This window comes from Hyperoodon ampullatus (assembly GCF_949752795.1).
Source record: "Hyperoodon ampullatus genome assembly, chromosome: 2".
Lineage (NCBI taxonomy): Eukaryota > Metazoa > Chordata > Mammalia > Artiodactyla > Ziphiidae > Hyperoodon > Hyperoodon ampullatus.
Genome location: NC_136915.1, coordinates 1,984,701 through 2,000,212, shown reverse-complemented (window position 1 = coordinate 2,000,212; position 15,512 = coordinate 1,984,701). Strand labels below are relative to the sequence as shown.

At 63.1% G+C, this 15,512-nt stretch overlaps 1 protein-coding gene across 3 annotated transcripts in view; it reads right to left on the bottom strand.

The window, feature by feature from the left end:
* The window catches only part of PRDM16 (PR/SET domain 16), a gene marked incomplete at both ends in the record, with an annotated part of 321,800 nt that overhangs the window by 14,686 nt on the left and 291,602 nt on the right, over positions 1–15,512 (bottom strand). For 2 of the 3 annotated variants that reach the window (XM_079696337.1, XM_079696339.1), the window contains 5 exons: positions 1,694–1,781; positions 5,223–6,636; positions 11,416–11,569; positions 12,021–12,168; positions 13,964–14,177. In XM_079696337.1, coding sequence (XP_079552463.1) covers positions 1,694–1,781; positions 5,223–6,636; positions 11,416–11,569; positions 12,021–12,168; positions 13,964–14,177 — 2,018 coding nt within the window. The remainder of the gene's footprint in view (positions 1–1,693; positions 1,782–5,222; positions 6,637–11,415; positions 11,570–12,020; positions 12,169–13,963; positions 14,178–15,512) is intronic. The other variant, XM_079696338.1, reaches the window with a different exon arrangement.

The window sequence follows — 15,512 nt, the reverse complement described above, 5'->3', positions numbered from 1 at the left end:
TGCTTCCAGCCATGGGTGGCCCCACCCATCCCCACTGATGTACAGATGGACACAGCCTTGCCCCTCAGCTGCCGTCCAGCCTCTCATTTAGCCCCTCCACGGCCTGGACGATGGGACCTGGGCATACAGACTGCTGTTCATCTGCTTGTGGGTCTCAGTTTTAGCCACAGCCGTGGGAGGCTCTGGGACTCTCCACCACCCCAGACTCCCCCGGACTGCAGAGATGGTGAGGGGCAGTGGGCTGGCAGGACTGCCTCACCCTGCACCCCATACACCTGCATGTCGGGCCTCAGCAATGAAAGGCCCTGGCAAGGTCCTGCCAGGCAGCTGACCAATGCAGCCTGGCGTCTTCGTGCAGTGGTGACCCCTAGACTTTGTAGAGGTCATGAGTTCTCCTGTCCGAGTGATGGTCTGACCTCAGACCATTTAATCAGGTGACTTACTAGTCCTCTCTCCCGCCCCCACCCCTGGCTCTGGGCCCACGGGCAGGCAGCAGGGGTGGCAGGTGGGGGGAGCGGGCAGCAGGGACAATGGGCAGCCGGGCCCCCGCCAGGCCCCTCTTCCTCAGGCCTGGGAGGGTCCGGCCTGCCTGGCCCGCTCCGCCTGATCAGATATTCCCGGCCGAGCTCCCGCACAAACACAAACACAGGATGTGCCTGGCTGGCCTGCCGGCTTTTTCCAGCCAGTCCCGAGGAAATCAGGGGAAGTTCTTAACCAAACTCCGAGGCCCCAGCAAGACAATGGGAGGCTCTAAGTTTAGCTGTGAACCCAGGCAGGGCACAGGTTCCACAAACCGGGGGGTTTGTCCCAGGCGGGAAACTCGGAGCAAGAGAACAATGCCCGGGTCTGGAGTCTGGGTCCGGGCCTGTCCCACAGCTCAGCCCCCGGCCCCTCCAGCTGGGAAAGGGGAGGCCCGTGGCTCTGGGGAGGGGCCTGGGCCCCAAGCAGTGAGGACAGGTGGGCACCGGGGCAGGGAATCAGGGGCACTCCGCCGGCCCTGCTGCTTACCCCCACTTCTGCCACCTCTCTGCGCCCACCCCTTGGGAGGACGCGGCCAGGGGGACACAGGAGTGCCTGTAGGCTTGGTGGGGTCTGCGGCCACTGCCCAGACTTGGGGATTCTCTCTCCCAGACCCCTGATTCTAGTCTTGACAGGCGGTCTTTCCACCCTCTGCATCCCCGGGTGAGGGCGGTCCCCCTGCCCCCTGCCCCCGGGACGCCCTGCCCTCGACGCCAGTCCCTCTGCTGCTGTCCTGCTCCCTGCCTCTGCCCCCCTGCACTCAGGCCCTTCTTCTCCTGCTCTTTTCCCTTAAGGATCCCCGAGTCCCTCGTACCAGAGAGACTGCTGGCATCCACACCTCCCTGGCCCTCTCGTGTCTGTTCTCCCTACATTCAGAAGTCTTGTGTTTGCTCCATCCAAGCTGCTGCCCACTGCCCCATGCAAGGTCACTCCCCCTCCTAGAGCTTGAGCCACAGGTCAATGGGGCCCCCTGTGGACCGGGGTCCTTGGCTGCCTCTGAGGGACCCACAGCGTGCCCCCACAGAGGACCACCCTCCTTCCTCACCTGTCCTGGCCCTTCCCATCCTCCCCAGCCTCAAAGGGACCTGTGGGCCTGCAGGGGCGGGAAGCGGAGACCCGCCTGGGGTGTGCGCCTTGGCCCGTACGGACCTTGGGGCTCCTGGCTGGGCCTTACCTGGGGGTGGAAGAGCAGTGGGGACGGCCGCAGGTACTTCTCCTTAAGGGCTCCCACCGGGTCGGTCACCTTCCGCTTCTCCACCCTGCTGGACAGCAACACAGAGGGTTACGGACCCCACTGAGCGGCCCAGCACTGGGCGGGGAGGGGCTGAGACCCCCGCCCCTCTGGGCGCCCACCTATGCCCCATCGGTCACGAGGTGGGGGGCCACCACAGCGGCCCAGCTTCCATGTTCCCTGTGGCCACGTCTCACCTGACGCTGTGGGGACGTCTGTGACCCAGCCTCACAGTCGCCTGCCCGAGCATGAGCTCCCATCACCACACCCAGGTCAGGACCCCTTCGAGTCTCCCCAGCGTCCGCCCCCCTCCCTCCCCCCTACCAGCTGCTGGCACCCAGGCACGTGATGAACGCTTGATGCTGGAGCCAGGAACCTTCTGAAGGGCCCGCGTGCACCAGCCTCTGCCAACTGGCCTGTCAGTCCAGCGAGGGCTCCCCAGAGCAGAATGTGGAGCACATGGGGGCTGCCGCCTACACCCCACGTCCCTCTCCCTCCTGGCCCATAGCACGGGCGCTCTGCCCAACTGGGAGGATACACGTGAGTGACCGGTAGGTCTCTATCCTGGGGACGCTGCAGGGCCTCCCCGCGGCAGCCAAGCAGGGTCTACCTAAAACCTCAAGATAGCTACTGGAGGTGACAATTCTAGAACATTCCCCAAATGCCAGGACAACTGTCAGTCACAAGCGGAGGAGGTGGCCATCCCTCCTCTCCCTGACCCCTCCTCTACTGTGTCCCAAGGACACCTCCCTCAGTTTCCCCTGGGGGGGTCGAGGTTTACAAAGTGGGGTTTGGGGAGGCCTGCCACCTCCCCACAGGCAGCCACAGCTGCGGTGACCCACCACCTCGCTTGCCCAGGGCCACGCTCCCATCCCTCTTAGGCTCAGCTCTGCCCCCAGGGGACTGGCTGGGGCCTTGACCGGAGCAGGACGGGGATGGCCGCAAAGACAGGGGCCCAGAGGCGGGAGCACCCACGGAGTGCAGGCGGCCACAGGTGACCCCACCGAGACCCCAAGCCGGGTCCAAGGGGAGGAGGTGGTCTCTACGTGGGAAGTTGGCTTGAGGGGCACCTCGCTTTGCAGGGCTTAGCAGAGGCCCTGTTCAAAGCTGTACTGAGTTGGCCTTTCAACAAGGCCCCCTGGGGGGCGTGGTGTGGGCCGAGAGGAAGGGGCCCCACGTCGGGGGGTTGTTAAATGTCTTCTTCTGCCTTTTCCCGACTTCTGTGCCTAGCGACAGCCCAGCGGGCTGCTCCGAGCGACCCCTGCCAGCTGACCCCACAGGCCCCAGTGGACACATGCTCTTCCAAGGCGCGTGGTTTTTGTCACCACGCCGTCCCCAGCCCATCTTGCAGAGACAGCAGCACGTGGCGGTGAGAGGGGCTGAAGGGCTGGGGGGTTGCCAGCCTGGCAGTGTTAGGGTTCCTCCAACCTGGTGGGGGAGGATTCTGGGTATACGTCCACAGTCACTGCCGGGGCATGGCCTGCGGGGAGTTTCGCTGGAGTCACCCCAGAGCCATCCAGGAGCTGAGGGGACCCTGTCCCCTAGCCCTGGGCCAGCCTGTTAACAGGCAGTGACAGTCGCCCACACCTTCACTTGGAGGTGAATCTTCCCAACACCATGAGTGTTTATCTTGACTGGGCTTGGGGGGCGGTGGGGAAAAAATTTGGAGCTCATCCACTCTCGGGCATTTTGCTGGTGCCTGTGTACAAAGTTGGCGGCCAGGCAGCCCCTCCACCAGCCACTGTACTCTAAATCCTGAGGGCAAGAGCCTAGCACACGCCGGGTCTCGGAGGAGCTCGGACAGGACCCGGGTTGGGGGCGCCTGTGGCCCGTTCCCGCCTCAGGGCCTGACTGGCTGCTCCCCCAGCTTCCAGGAAAAGGCCCAAGGCCCTAAACCAGGCCTGGAAGGGGGAGGCAAGGGGCACAAGAGGGTTGGGATCCAGGAGGAGAGCTGGGACGGGGTGGACAAGGAGGCCAGGGACTGAGCAGGAATACTTAACCGAGAGCCTCTCGCAGGCCTGCTGGCTCCAACTCTGGAGGCCTGACAGAAGTGTCCCTCCCTAGGTCTCCAGTCCTGCCCCCATCCTGTGCACAAGGGTGGCTCCTCCCGGGGGGGGCATCCTCCCTCAAGCCCCAGGTGTCTCCTGGCTCCCCGTGGGTCCCGGAGATTCTCATTCTAACTGGCAGATGCTCCCTGGGCCTTTGATGGCCATGTTCGCCCCAGAAACCCGATGAGCCGCTGTCAGCAAACCAGCCATGGATGGCGTGTTCTTAAAGAAAGACCCAAGGGGGGCATTTTTCATGTTTCCTGTGATGACGCCAGCAGGACCTGGCAGGAAACGGGACCGGCAGCAGACACAGGCCGGCCAGGGCCCCGGGTGAGCGTGGAGGGCGGGGACCCGAGTGGGCGCCAGAGGGCGGGGACCCGAGTTGGCGCCAGAGGGCGGGGCAGGAGGCTGGCCCATCACCCTCGCTGGCAGCTCTGCCATCATTTCTTTCCACTGCACCTTTAGCAGAGGTGACCTCACCTGCACACCCATCCCCAGGTCCTGCCTGGCCCCTGGGGAATAGCAGGCAGGCACGCAAGCCCTCAAGGCGGCCACGTGCTCCCTGAATGTCCGTGTGGACACACTTACGTGTGTGCACACGGGCCCCTCCCACACAGAGCCGTGGGCCTGTATCAGGGGCTGAGCCAACAAGCCTGCCTGCCTGCCCCTCCAGGGCCCCTCCCAGGCCCGTCCACGGGCGCAGCGCCCTCCTCAGGGCTCAGCCTGCCCAGCACCCCCAGGACACGTGTGGTGGGAGGTCAGACCCCTCTCACCTAACAAACCCACCTGATCAAACCGTGCCCAGAAGCCGGGGAAGGGGATTCAATTGGCCCCTCACTGGGAAGGTACCAGGGGAATGGGACACTGGTTTGGGGCAAACCTTCCAAAGCTTCCTCCTCCCTTCCTCTCCCTCCTCCCACTGGGGACCAGCAGCTCCTCCTCTGGTCTCCCCTGGGCCACCAGAAGCCCCAGCCGTGGAGCAGCCACAGGGAAGCAGGGATGCTGAAGCAGAGGGAAGAGCCAGGAGTGTCATGGGCAGAGTCTGTCCAGAGAAGGTGGCTGGAGCCTCCAGCACGTGGATGTCTGGGGTGGAGTCTGAGGGCAGGCTGTCGGTGGGGGTGGGGTGGGGGGACGTAAGGGCTCGAGAGAGGACGGCGGGGGTCTCCCAGTGGCTGTCAGCGAATGGGAGCCAGGGGTGCCCAGGAGACCCCACCAGCTGCCCACCCCAGGAAAGGGCCGAGCCGGGCATGGGCCCCAAGGGGCACAGACACCCCAGAGCCGAGGCGCCTGCTGAAGCCGCAAAGGCAGAGGAACGAAGCCTGGGGGGCAGGCGAGAGCGTCCCCTCCCGCCGCCGCGCCCGCCTGGCGGCCCACCTGGGTGGCGGCCCCTCTGGAGAGCGGGTGAGGGCGGGGCATGTTATTACCTGTAGATGGGGTCCATGAAGAAGGGCGACGGCCTGGCGTAGTGCAGGGACGGCTGCTGGGGCAGCTGCGCCGGGCACGCCTTGGGCGGCCCCTCGCCGGCCCCCAGCCTGCGCTCGCCATACACGTGGTTCTTGCGGGGCTCCCGGGTCCCTCCGTTCTGGCTGGCCCGCACGCGGCTGCCGATGCTCAGGTCCAGCGGCTGCTCCTCGCCGGACGCCGGGGCCGGGGGCGCCTTGGGCGCCGGCAGGACGGGCTTGGCCTCTTTGGGTTTGGTGGTGAGGTCGAAGGGTGACTCGGCGCTGGGGCCACCGGCCTTGAGGGCGTCCCGCGGCGACTTTGGCTCGGCCTTGACCAGCAGGCTGTGCGCGAGGGCGCGGTCTGTGAAGGGGTACAGGGAGTGGGGGAAGTTGGGCAGGAGCTGAAAGGGGAACACGGAGTGGTAGGGCAGCGCGCCCAGCGTCTTCTCCTGCATGCCCATGAAGCCGGGTCCAAAGTACTTCTCGGCGATGGACGCGATGGCCTTGATGGAGTCGCCCGCGGCGCCCGACGCTGTCAGCAGCTGCTCCTCGGGCGGCGGGAAGTAGTGCTGGGAGTAGAAGACGGGCACCTCGCCCACGCTATTCGGGGCGCCGGGGGCAGCCACGCCGCCCCCGAGCTCGGGCTTGCCCTCGGCCGCCTTGCCCCTGTCCTTGCTCTTGTCGCGATCACTGTCCACGTCGCTGTCCAGGTCGGAGCCCGTGCCCGTGGTTGTGTCCAGGTCGGTCCCGGTTGTGGTGTTGATATCCTCGAAGTCACTGCCGTCTGACAGGTCGCTGCCCCGGGGCTTGAGCTTGTGGGCGTACGCGTCCTCCAGGCGGCTCTCCGGCTTCTCCTCGGGCCCCGCGGCCGCCGTGGCACCCTGCCCGCTGCTGCCGATGGCGGAGACGAGGGGCAGGGCCGGGTTGCCCATGGGACTGGGGAGCTTGGCGTCCTGCGTGTGGTTCCGGGGGCTCTTGAGCAGCGGCATGGGAGGTAGCAGGGGCGGCCGGGGGTACAGGGACGGAGGGAAGACGCCCGGAAAGCCGGGCGTGAGCGCGGGGAAGGCGGGGGGCGCCGTCGAGAAGGGCAGACTCCCCGGGTGCGGCCTGGAGGGGAAGTACTCGTTGAAGCCCAGGCCGGCGTGGTTGAGGCTGGGGGCTGGCCTGGCCTTGTCCGTCACGGGGCTGGGGGTCAGGGGCAGGCCCGGGGCGAAGACGCCGCCCGGCGGGTAGTGGTTCCTGCCCTCACAGAAGCGCCGGTGCTTGTTGAGGGAAGAGGTCGTGCTAAACATCTGCCCGCAGTCCTTGCACTTGATCTGCGTGCGGCAGTCGGCGTGCATGCGCTTGTGGCGGCACAGGTTGGAGAACTGCGTGTAGGACTTGTGGCAGACCTCACCTGAAACGTCAGCAGAAGCGAAGACCGGCAGCTATGAAATGATGGAAAACCTGTGCTGCAGGGTCCTAGGGGTGGGACTGGGGCGCTCTGGCCTCGGTGACGGGGAGCAGCGTGCGCTTAGGTACGTGAGCTTCTGTGTGTGTGCGTGCGCATGTGGGCATATGTGTCACTGTGTGAGAGTACCTGCACATGTGCTCACATGTGTATGCGTGCACGCATGCGCATACACGTGTCAGCGGGCACATGTGTGCTTATGTACACATGTGTCACACACGAGTGTGCATGTTCACACACGTGTGTACACCGTACGTCATACACGTGTGCCCGCACGCGCGTGTGCACGCATACGTACAGATGCCTGTGCACCCTATCTGGGACTGGCCTCTGGTGACCAGCACGGATTAGCGAGGACACTCCCGTGCCTTCCCTGGGGTCCCTGGGCCAGCCTGGGTAGGTCTCCAGCTGCCTCAACCTCCTCCACTGGAGAAAGGGGCCCTGCTGCTCTTTGTGCCCTCCTAGCCCCCATGAGTTTGCCATGTGGCGCCAAGGCCTTCAGAATCGTTCCCAGAGACAGACAAAGTCGTGGCACACCATCACGTCTGCAGCTGCACCAGCCGCCCAGAACGCCCATCCACCCTCCCTGCCATGTCAGCCACGCTTGTTCCAGCAGCGGCGAGGGAAACACCGACGCCCGGGCTAGGTCTCGCACTTTGTAAAGTTTAAAATGCTCTCAGCTTTCCGCCCTCTTTCTGTCCCAGGCCCTGTGACCTGCACCCAGGACAGGAAGGCCTCAGGAGGGACCGGCCCCTTGGGGTTCTTAGTCCTGGAGGCTGGGCTGTGGGAGCACGGGTCCTGGCTGTGTGAGGTCACCGTCTGGGGGTGGCCTGAAGGTGGAGATGGGAGAGGAGCCACGTGGAGAGGGCTAGTTCCACGTTTGAGAAAATCGAAACCTCTCCAAACTGGGATGGAGAGGCCTCACCAGCTCTGGTTGCCAGACGCTGGCCTCTGCTCTTAACGGGAGAGGGTGGTGGCGGCCGGGGCCAAACGCCAGGACCCAGAGGCCCTGGGGACCCAGTCTCGTCCATTTTCCCAACGGCCTGTGAGTTGAGTGTCGGCCAACTGCCAGTTTTTCTTTCTGCTCTTGTTTTTCTAACCAGCAAGGGAGGAATGAACACACACACACACACACACGCACGCACGCACGCACGCACACACATTGTGTGTGTCTCTCTCTGCAGGACAATTTGCTTCTTAAATGCAGCCCCAGTGGAAACAATGATTTCAGTGCGCTTCTTGCTCACCGCACACTCTCCGCTGCCTGATGTCCCGCGACTCTAGCTGGGAGTGCTGGCCCTCAGACGATCGCGTTCTTTAATCACAATATCTATTTATATGAACGGCTCTGCCTTCCTGGTCGTCTGGCTTGGCGGGACGTTTTCAAGGCTGAGGGGGAAGAGTACTGCCTCATTTGATCAAATCTGCCCATTTTGGGAGGTGGCTGGTGCAGAGAGGCTGTTCCACAGATGGTCTATAAATACCCACAGGCCTCTGCCAGCCCGACGGGGAGAAAGGCCGCTCCCCAGCTCAGGGCACCTGGCCAGACCAGTGATACCTTGCTGTATCCCCGGCCCCCGAAGAGGCTCTGTGACACCCTCTGCCCCACAGAGCAGGCCTCTGTGGCACCTTGTGAGTGGCTGCTGCCATCCCGAGCTTGGAAACTGGCCTTTAGCAGGCTCCCACCCAAGGCAGCTCTCAGGAGGGGCCCCTGGGGCCAGTGGCCATGCTTGGGCACAGGGAGCCTGGGACCCTTGCTTCCCACCCACCCACTCACACGATAAAGGGATCCTGCAGAGATGCTGGGGCTACAGAGAGCCTCTGGGAGACTGAGGTCCTTGGAGAGGCAGGTCCTGGCCCTGGGAGGGCTGACCGCTGGCTTAGAGCCGGTGACGGGAGGTGGCTGCCTGCAGGGGCTGGGAAAGGCCTGGGCAGCCCACATTGAACTGGACGTGGGACCAGTGCCTGGTGGCTGGTGCCCCAGGCCCTGCTGGGATGCAGAGGGGCCCTGGCCAGTACTTATTCTGATCAGCAGTTTCTTCTCCTGTAGGGTATGTGCAGGGATGCACACATACACATGCACACACACACATGCACACACATGCACATGTACATACTCACTCCTAAGAAGGTCCTTTCTAAAAAGTGCCCACAGGAGCCTGTCTGCCTGTGTGCACGGATACACCCTTGCCGCGACCCCTCACACTTGAGTTTCCCTATGCAAGACACCCCACCAGGAGATTATGCTGCCTTGGGCTGTGTGGTCAGTGAGGCTGGGACTTGGGGCAGGTTTTGGTGCCCATCATGTGTGTTGTGTGTGGGCGCCCAGGGGCCGCCCAGTGGAGGATGGAGTCTGTGCACGAGTGACCGGCCGCCATGAGCCCTTGCTCCCCCAGTGGCCCATCTTTTCTTAGAAGCGCTGTATCGTTTACCCTCTGCTCATTTGTTCGCAGTTTCCTTTCCAAACCTGACTCCCTTAACCGTGGGCCAAAGGATGCTCTGCCCTGGTCGAGAGGATGCGCAGGCTGACGTTCACGTCTAATCTAGCTTCTAACATTTGCATCTCCCTCTCATACATGGCACCTGGCCAAGTTTGGGGTTTTCTCTTTCGTTTTACCCCCTTGGCCAAAAGCCAAGGCCCAAGGTGGGCACCGGGCACAGACGAGAGGCGGAGGGCTGCTGATAGCCGGTGGGGCCCGTCCAGGCTGCCCCGTGTCCTCCCCACCTGCACACAGAGTCTGTGCGGGCAGCGGAAACAGTGGGCTTGGACCCTTCCCGACTGCTGAGGTTCCAAGAACTTACGTTGTGACTGCAATCCAACAAGACTTCGCAAAGCCCATTTGCACGCCCAGAGAAGCAGTGACTTGTAAGCCTGTGTGCAAGTTTCCTTTCCAAGCTTGCTGAAAAGCTTAGAAACCTATGATAGACGCACTCACGTGTGCTTCCTCCCACAGGGGGACTTGCTGGGATGCTCATCCTGGAAGCAGGATATGCACCGGTCCCAAAGTCCCGGCCCCCAGTCTACTCCCACCCAGCTCACTCCTTCCGGGCCCCTCCCAGAAGGAATGGGCCCTGCCCCCATCGAGACTCGGATGCTCTTTCCAGGGTCTGCAGGTGAAAGGGGTGGTGGGTAAGAGGAAGATGGCCCCAGTGAGGTGGCCACCAGGCAGAGCGCTCTCTCCCTTTGCTTCCTCGACCGAGGGAGCAGGTGACCCAGGCAGGCTGGGGGCTCAGTCACCTCTAGCAGGATAGCTGGAAGCTTGGGCTCAAGGCAGTGGGCAGGATGGGGGCACAGCCTCAGCTATTCAACAAAGGCCCGAGAAGCCAGTCAGCATGGCCTCTTTGGGGCAGGAGTCCAGCCCTGCACAACCCCCAAGTCGGTGAAAACACCCAGAGCCAAGTCTTCAAGCTCCCAGAGTTACCCCTGACACACACAATGACGTGCTGGAGCCCGAGAGGCCCCAGGCTGCCCAGTCTGGGGTCAAGAGCCAGGCCCCTTGAGCTGGAATCCGGGCTCTGCAGCCGAGCCTTGAGGGCCTGGTCATTTAACGTTTCCACGCGTTTCCTCCTCTGTCAGTTCCCTTCAGTTGGACATAGCGCGGCCCCCGCTCCGTAAGATTTTGTAAGGATGCTGTGAGGTCATGTGTGTGAAATGATGGCTCAGCACAATCTCGTGTGGACAATGAGTCAGCACGATGCTGGTGTGAATGATGAATCAGGGCTGTGTTGGCATGAACAGTGACTCAGCAAAACCTCGTGTGAAATGAGACTTGGTGCAATGCTAGGCAGAGAAGAACCTTCCGTATCTTCCAAACTCCGAGAAACAGGGTCATGCCCCCGCGGTGGCCCACCAGAGTCCCAGACCCAACCCCTGTGACCTCTGACCCCTCTCTCCCCAAACGCACCCCAACCTCAAGGCCTCTGTGCTCACAGCCCCCTGTCGCGAGCTCTCTCCCCAGGCACCCCCTTGGTTCACCCCCATGCCTCCCCCAGCCCTCTGCTAGGACGCCTCTCGCCCAACAGACCGTCCTAACCTCCCAGCACGTGGACAGGGCAGCACCCACCTGGACACCTGGAGAGCCTCCTGACCCTGCACTCCCGCCCTCCCACCCCCACCGTGATGTGCCTGTCACGTGTGCCATCATGATCTGTATGGCTTAGCCTCTGTCTTCTCCACTGGCAGGTAAGCTCCATGAGGACAGGGGTCCAGTAATTTACGGCTGGCCCCTGCTGCCTGGGTCAGGGCAGGCACACAGCCCGGGCTCCCCAAAGGCTGCTGGGGGGTGAACAGCAGACCCTGGGGGGCAGCACTGGGACTACCATACCTGCTGGAGCTCAGGGTGGCATGTGCATGCGGGAAAGAGGAGGGGAGGTGGGGGACGGTGGGCTGCTGGGTCCTTCTGCAGGACCCGGATTTCCTCACCACCCGCTGCCCACCTCTGGCCACGGGAGGGGCGAGCAAGGGGGAGGAACCAAGGAGGGCACAGCAAGGACAGGCGAGTCACGGAAGGAGAGGGTGCGCGGGAGCAAAGCGATGGTGAAGCGGCACCAGGAGGGCAGCCAGGCCTGGGCTTCTCGCGGCAGAGGTGTCAGCAGCTGCCACGAGTGTTTTCTGGACAAACGGGGTCCCGCGAGAGGGGAAGAGCCTGGGGGTTTCAAACCTTGGCCTGACCCCCAACCTCCCCCACCTCACGGGCTGGAAGCCCAGGCTGGGGGGCCACTCACATATGAAAGGTTTGACGGTGCTGTGGATGTGTTTGTGCTGCTTGAGGCCCGAGGACGTGGCGAACGTCTTCCCGCAGTCGGGGCAGGCGTGGGCCCGGGCGCCCACGTGCTGGGAGCGGATGTGCCGCTGCAGGTTGCTGGGGTCCGTGAACACCTGGGGACACAGACACCGCCGAGTTACTCCCCACCTGTTGCTTGCTCCCCTGCGGGCCTGGGTCTGGCCACGGGGTGGGGGTCTCCCTGGCTGCTCTGCCTCTGCACTGAGCCTGGCCCGGCGGGTCTCTGCTGCAGCGGTGACCCCCTGCATGGCTTCCAGTGAGCCGTCAGGCCTCCCTTGCCTGTGTTTCTTCAACAATAATTCTCGAGAGAACTGTGACCCTGAAGATGCTTGAGACAGGAGCTCAGAAGCGTTCTTAAGCTCCAGTACTTTGACCCATGACGGCCTGTCCTGCCACGTTGGCAGGAACCCAGAGAGGACCCAGGTCTGGCCCCGGGCCCTCCCCAGCTGTGCTATCCGGCCCACTTCCTCTCTTCCCCGAACGACTCGGGGGCCCGTCACCTGCACCTCGACAGTAGGGGCGGGGCCGGGCTCGCGACCACGTTACCTTCACACAGTTTTCACATTCGAAGCGCTTGCCGCTGTCGTGGGACATCTGGTGGCGGATGAGGTTGGACTTCCAGTTGAAGGCCTTGGGACACTGGTCACACTTGTACTCTCGCTCCTCTGTGTGGACGATCATGTGCTGCTCCAAGCTGCGCACAGTGGACGCGGGTCACCGTGGGTCCCCCACCCGCCCACTGCCCGGGAGGGAAGGGCCTCAGCCCAGCGCGGCCTGTTCCCGGCAGCCCCTTGGGGCCCCTGCCACTGCCTCCTGCTCAGAGGGCAGAGTTAGGTCTGGCAGCCGGTCTGTCTATCTCCCGCCTGGACAGGACAAGGGGATGGACGGGAAGGCATGGCCTTCCCACGTGGGATGGGGGGGGGAAGCCAGTGCGTGGACAGAGCTCGGGCCCTCACTCAAGACCACCCCCCGGGCACCCAGCAGCAGGCGGGGTCCCAGCTCAAAACAACCCTCACCTTGACGCTAATCTTGGGCCTAAGCAAAACGGGGTCTGGGAACTTTCAACACTGCCACGAGCCCCAGAGTGGGGACGAGGCCCAGGAGACCCAAGGCCGCCCCTCTGAGTGACCTGGGGTCGCTCGCCGGCCAAGCCAGACTGAGAGGCTGCCCGCCACGTACACACCATGGAGGTCAGCGGGGAGTGAGGGCCGGGGTTCTCCAAAGGAGATGTGATAGGCGGGGCGGGCACAGCTGCTGGGCAGGGGCTGCTGCACTTGGACGAACCAGCAGCTTGGAGACCCCTCCTCTCGGGGGACATCCTGCTTCTCCTCCTGTCCCAGGTATGACCGTTAATCTTCATGAGCAAGGCAGCAATACATCATGGCCCGTTAATTACGGGGCCCAGCCATCCATTTAGATCAGAAACGCCTGGTTCTCGAGCACCCGGCAGATTGTAGCTTTTCCCCTGTTGTTAATTGTGATTTATGTGTTTATGTAAAGAAAACACGGACCCTCTTGAGCGGCGCTTACCGCCAAGGGCCTCAGTCGGGATTTGCCCAAACTCTTATTTTCTCAGTCATCCGTTCAGGGTGGAGGGTTTCCCGTCCCCAGGGGGCCGTGACAGGATTGGCATCAATTCTCCGCAATCCCACAGCCAGTTAGTGACCTGATGGGGTTTTACTCTGACTTTGCAGGGCTGCCCTGGAGGGTATTCTCAGAGGCAGAGGAGGGTCGCACACTGGGAAGGTCTTCACTGGTCCCTGGAACACTGGGACTGCCCAGCCTGCTTCTCCCCACATGGGTCCCCGGGGCCCTGCTCCCAGGGGCTGGGGAGGCCACGTCCAGCCATCACACAGCTGGCCTGGCATCTGTGCCCACGTCTGTGAAGTCTCCGGGACAGGTGGGGGGGCCCAGGGGAAGCAGAGGCTGGAGCCTGGGGTGGGGGTGAGGGGACCCCTGGGGGGCCCTTTCCTGCTCCTGCCCACTGTCTGAGAAGTGTGTCCGAGGGCCAGGCACTCCAGGAAGCCCCTGGGCGGCATCCCCCAACCTGGTCCTGGACCTCACCACGGAAGTGGCCCCGGGGCCTGACCCCTGCACGTCTGGGCGCCTGGCCTGTGTTCCTGACTTCCTCCAAGTCTGTCTCCACAACTCAGCCCTGACGCCAGGATGGTGGGGCCAGTGGTGGCTCGACCTGGTGACTTGCGGCTCCTTCGTGGATGGGGGGCTCAGAACAGTGACCACCGGTGGCCTCCAACCGCCAGCTGGCGGGCCTGCTCTGTCCCCAGGGGCGGATGAGCAGGCCAGGGTACCTGCCCCTGAGATATGTCTCCACCTGTCCTTGGAGCTTTGGGCCTGTCAGCCTGGGCAGGCCTGAGGGGTCAGGGGTGACCTCTGCCCTTCTCAGGGCTTCCTCTGTGCCCCCAGGGCCCGCCAACCCTGCCGCCCTTGACTGGCTCCTGGGGGCGGGATGGGGCGGGGCGGGGCGGCACCTGTACTTGGTGGGGAACATCCGCTCGCAGTCCTTGCACTCGTGGGCCTGCCCGTCGCTGCCCCCGCCGCCCAGGCCCTCGGGCTTGAGCTCGTCGGCCAGGCCCTCGTAGAGCACGGCCCCCACCGAGCTGCACGCGTACTTCTTGTGGCGCCGCAGGTCCAGCTTGGACGGGAAGAGTTCATCACACGCGTCGCAGCGGAACGTGGGGTCCTCTGCGAGGGAGAGAGGGCGGGCGGTGGGCAGGCAGCCCTGGACCTGCCCCAGGCCCGCCCCAGGCCCACCCCAGGCCCGGGGCTGCAGGGGGTGCCCCCCTCACCGGCTGTGCCCCCTCCCGCATCCTCCCCGCCCTCCTCCTGGACCTGGGAGAGGCTGCCCCGGGGGACACGGAGGCGGCAGGGACCTGCCTCTGCCCCACAAGAAACACCGAGAAGCGCTGGGCCCCTCCCCGCGCCTCGGGAGCAGAGAAGGAAGGCTGGCCAAGCGCTTTGTGTATGAATCAGAAGAAAGACGGCACGGCTCCAATGCGTATCATAAACGATTGTCGTCAAGGTCAAACAAATAAAAGGGAGGCGGCTATTATGAAGTTTACGAGGCAGCATCCTGAGGACCCTGCCAAGCCAAACAGCTCAGAGCGTGAGTCCCCAGGGAAGGACCTCCGGGCCCATCCCCAGCCCGTGACTGCCGCGACGCAGCTTTTCCCTGGAGCAGGGGTCCCCCTCCCTGCCGAGGACCACCTCGTGTTCCCCGCAGGTCTGAACAGAGAACCTGCACGAAAAGCTCCAGCACAAATGAATCGAAAGGTGTGCTGAGTGGCTGTATGAACACGTGTGTGCTCCTTGTGCACGGGTGTGCAGCTGTGTGTGCACGGGTGTGCACGTGGGTGAATATCTGAGCACGTCTGCCTCCTTATCAGGGCACCTTCGCATGGATGTGCAGGCATTTTTGTGCATCTGCACTCGTGTTTGTGCTGGTGGCATATGTATTCCTGTGCACGTGTGCGTGTGTTTCTGTCTGCCGCCACAGGTGTGAAAAATGTGCGTGTCCGTATATCTGCACACTTGCACGCAGGTGCATGCAGGTGTGCCTGAGTGGGCACATCTGCATTTGTGCACGTTTGTGTGTTCCTGTGTGTGATTACCTGGCACACGTGAATGGATATGTCTGTGCACGCATGTGTGTTATGCGTGCACACGCACATGCATATTAAGTATACGAACCCGTTTGCATGATTGACCATGTGTTAAGTGTGTTGGGTGTGCATGTGTATACGTGAGTGCATGCACATTTGTGTGTGAATATGCACTTGTGTGCCTTTGCGTGTCTGTAAATTGTGTGCAATTGTGTGTGTGAATATGTGTGCATGGGTTTGTGTGTGAATGTTATGTGATTGTACTTGTGCGCATGAGTTAGTGTGTTTGTGTGAACGTGGGTGGGTATACGTGCATTTTTGCGTGAGTGTGAGTGTGTGTGTGTGTGCTTGAACAAGGACCTCTGGGTCTGGCAGTGAGCAGAGCCTTAACCTTGGGCTGGATGCTGACTGAAAGGGC